Source organism: Camelina sativa, chromosome 19 (assembly GCF_000633955.1).
Source record: "Camelina sativa cultivar DH55 chromosome 19, Cs, whole genome shotgun sequence".
NCBI classification, from domain to species: Eukaryota; Viridiplantae; Streptophyta; class Magnoliopsida; order Brassicales; family Brassicaceae; genus Camelina; species Camelina sativa.
The window spans coordinates 24,630,394-24,634,256 of record NC_025703.1 but is presented as its reverse complement, the minus strand read 5'-3'; the positions used below and the strand labels follow the sequence as shown (position 1 = coordinate 24,634,256).

At 35.1% G+C, this 3,863-nt stretch overlaps 1 protein-coding gene across 2 annotated transcripts; it reads right to left on the bottom strand.

Moving 5' to 3' along the window:
- On the bottom strand, positions 2,304–3,543 carry LOC104767099 (WEB family protein At2g17940-like). Of its 2 annotated transcripts, none has more exons than XM_010491133.2 (2): positions 3,314–3,543; positions 2,304–2,936 (listed from the first exon to the last, which is right to left on the bottom strand). In XM_010491133.2, exons 1-2 carry the CDS (start codon positions 3,449–3,451, stop codon positions 2,442–2,444), a joined length of 633 nt encoding a protein of 210 aa, XP_010489435.1. In that variant the 5' UTR covers positions 3,452–3,543; the 3' UTR covers positions 2,304–2,441. The 2 variants fall into 2 exon arrangements, with proteins under 2 accessions (XP_010489435.1, XP_010489434.1); XM_010491132.1 differs by having other exon boundaries at positions 2,304–2,948; positions 3,314–3,528.

Below are 3,863 nucleotides of genomic sequence, written 5' to 3'. Positions count from 1 at the left end.
ATAACTTATGTAAAAAGGTTTAGAACTCGTTTTTCATAAAGACTTGGGGGAAGGGGGTGTTAAATTTTATACTTTAGGTAAAAAAATATTCAGATGTGTAAAAAACTTATAATATTTACTTTTAATATTGGTGTTACATACGGAATATAACCTTTTAAGTCATAACAATATTTCTCTACTCACTAATTAGTGAACATATTTTTTCGTAGCGAATGAAAAACAATGTCTTTATTTTTTCGATTTTTGTTTTCATGTATTAAGGTATCTTTATTCTGATCATTTTAAAAGATTAATTCATATATATATATAGAAAAGAATTGATTTGGCCATTACCACAGTACAATTATTTTTTCAATAGTCCTGAGAGAATTCCAAGTTATGTGTGCTTGAGCCGGAATAGTTTTAGGATGGGTGACTTTCCGGGAAGTGATTGTCGGAACTATGTGAGTGAGGACAAAACACGGAGAAAGATCATGTGGTGATTTGTAGGGATGGTAACCAAGTCTTTAAAGCCTCCCGGACGTAGCAAACCAACCGTCAGATATGGACGGGTTCATGGGCCTAGTGAGAGAACGTGAGGTCCATTAAAGAAGGTGGATCCATATACTGGGATTGGACATGGGATACAAATGGTATCAAAGCCGAATCCAGACGAGTGTGGAGTCGAGTGTGCTCACACCATCGGGGGTGACGATCTTAGTGTGCAACGAAGACATTGCGATATGTTAGTGGAGATGAATTGTGACACCCCGGTTTGCAGAGAGGTTTAAAAGAATTTATTTGGCCACCTATATTACCAAAGTGCATTTATCTTTTCGGTCAAGGATCTTGAGACCTTTCGGGAAGTGATTGTCGGAACTGTGCAAATGAGGACAAAACATAAGGAAAGATCATGCAGTGATTTGTAAGAATGATAAATAAGTCTTTAAAGGTTTCCAGACGTTGCAAAACGATCATCAGATATAGATGAGCTCAAGAACCTAATAAAAAGATATGAGGCCTACTTTTAATGGTGGATCAATGGACTATGATTGAACAGAAGACCCACTAAAAAATGACGAACAATTACAACTACTCATCTTTCATTTATTGTATTTTGTGGACCCAAGATCAAAATTTAATTAAACCTATTTCCGTTTGACTTCAGATTTATTCTACTTTTCTCTTGCAAATACTGATCTCAGATTCAACCTGTCGAGGTACCGAATCAAAGTTACATTAACATTTTAATTCATTTATTCATTTCTTATGCCTAAGCTTACGTGATCAACCCCTCTTTATGTTATTATGTAGACCATGAGCCAAACCATTAAGAAGTATGAACCAAACCATTAAGTAGAATAAAGGAGTCTACATCAAGGAGATCTCAAATCGAATAGGCTTTTAATTTCTTCAAACAAACTCTCAATTGCACATTTATCATCTTGACAAAATTGCCCACATTCATTTTGAACTCGGAGGAGAGAGAGAGAGAGAGAAAGAGAGAGAGAGAGAGAGAGAGAGAGAGAGTGAGAATGAATCACGTTAACATATAATTGTTTGAATAAAAGTATTTGAACGTATGTTCCTTTCATATATATGGTCTAGATCACTGACATATGTAGTTATGTGTGTCTTAACGAGTTACTTACTTGTGATGTGTACATATACAAGTGGATATACATATGGAGTTTTTTTGTTCTGCGGATCCGAGAAGATCTTTAGATTCTTTTTGGAGATTCAGAGTACGTTGTTCCTATAAGAAGCAAAGATGTGAGGCTTGTGTAGCATCATGGTTTGTGATTCCCTTTATGTGAAACTTTTCCTAAAAGACTTGTTTAGATCAGTTTGGTCCATTTGCCATTTTTTAAAGTTGGCTACCATTTATAATGTGCCGAAATAGAAGTTTTATATCCGCTATGTGTTACGGTGAATATTAATCCAAAATTGTATTAGTGGACACTTTTTATATATATTTTTCTATAGCACCAAAATTTGTGGTATTTTTATATTATAAAATATTATATTTTTGCAAAAACTTTAGATTTGGAACGCTTTTTCAAAAAATATATATATCTTCGTCTGAAATTATATCTCATATATCCATATTATCTCCAAGTTGCAAGTTTAGATGCAAACATAAACCTAACATCATAACGATGGTACAACAACCAAAGAATTGAAGATTAGATATCACAAAGACGACACACGACAGCTACATAAAGATCGCAAAGAATAATATGTACGTATAAACGGTAACGATAAAATCTCGCGTATAAATGTTTTATCTATCAAGATAATTGTAAAGAACCAAGGTTGATCACTGCGAGATGCACATTTTAACATATTATTCATCAAACTCTTAGAACGATATTGATACACATTTACTATATGTTATACAAGTATATAACGATGTAAAATCAAATAATCAATATGACCAAGCATTATTGGATTTATATAGATCAATCTCGTCCTCGGTTTGCTCTAAACCATCCCATGAACGGAGCAAAACCCCTCTTTGATTTTGTCTTCTTGACCGAACAATCTCTCTCAAAATCATTCTCTTTATTCTTCTTCTCCTCTTCTTCCCTCACGCTTGACATCACACGCATCAGCAAAGGCGAGCTCGCGAATGTGACGAGTCTCCTCTTCTCGAGCTCCTCCGTCGTTACAACCTCTTCTTCAACATCTTTAGACGTCGTCTTCGTGTGATGCTGTTCCATGAACTTGAGTTCCTCACTCTCCGGATTGTCTAGGCGACTCGACCTCGTCCTGCTGAGTTGTTGTATCTCCTTCCTCCCATGTTCAAGTTCTTGTGTTAGAGATTTGACTCTGTTGGTGAGGATGGTGTTTAGTTGTAGCGTTCTTGTAAGAGTTTCTCTGGTCTGATCGAGCTCGAGTGTAAGAGATCGTAGTCTTGATAGAGGAGTCGGCCCACTCGGAATTGATTTTGTTTCCTTTGTCCGAATCTTACACCGTCAAATACATGTGATGTAAACAGTAAAAGCTATATTACAGGAATGTATCAATTTATTCATTATATATACAAATATACAATGACATATCAGTGGTGGACGTGTTACATATAAACACACGCACGTATATGAATATATAATTTTTCATAATGAAAAAGCTTTATAGATAGAATTTATCTTTTGTTAAATTTACACACACACACATACCTAAAAATAAAAAATGTGTGTGTTGTTAATATTTTATTTTATAGGTTAAAAATGTTATATATATTCTCAACATATATACACTATTATACATATTCCCAAAATAAAAATGTTGTAAGAGTAGCAATATGTTTATGATAAGGAACATTGTTTACCTCTCTAAGCCTAGTTGCATAGATCTCTCCGGCTAAAACTTTTTCTCCGAACATGGCCACCACTTCTTTCACCGACGCAAACGCTGCTCTCGTCTCTATCTCCGCCCGATCAATTCTCCAACCGGTCACTCTCTCCATCACTCTCCTTCCTTAATTATATTATACGTTCTACCTTCCCATCAACACACACAAATATTAATGAATACTTATGTTTTTCTTTTCTTTAGTATATATAGTACTAAACTAATTTAGAGGGTGTTAGATTCTTGGCGTTCACTACACTTGAAATTTTTGCTTAATTGAAATTATAATGATTGGTTTTGGTCTTGTCTAATATTAGTTAGCTAATTGTGACCATCTTTGATAACAACACCTCTCTCCTCTCTTAAAAGAAAAAAGCATTACGGGCCTCTGGAAACTTAGTTGAGCCTAATTTGTGAGCCCATTAAGGAAACCATCAAAACTGGGCGGTACTTACAATTACAAGTCGGCGATCTCACCTCTCTCGTAGAGTTCACAGAACTCAGCATTCAAAGAAAAAAGAGTCACT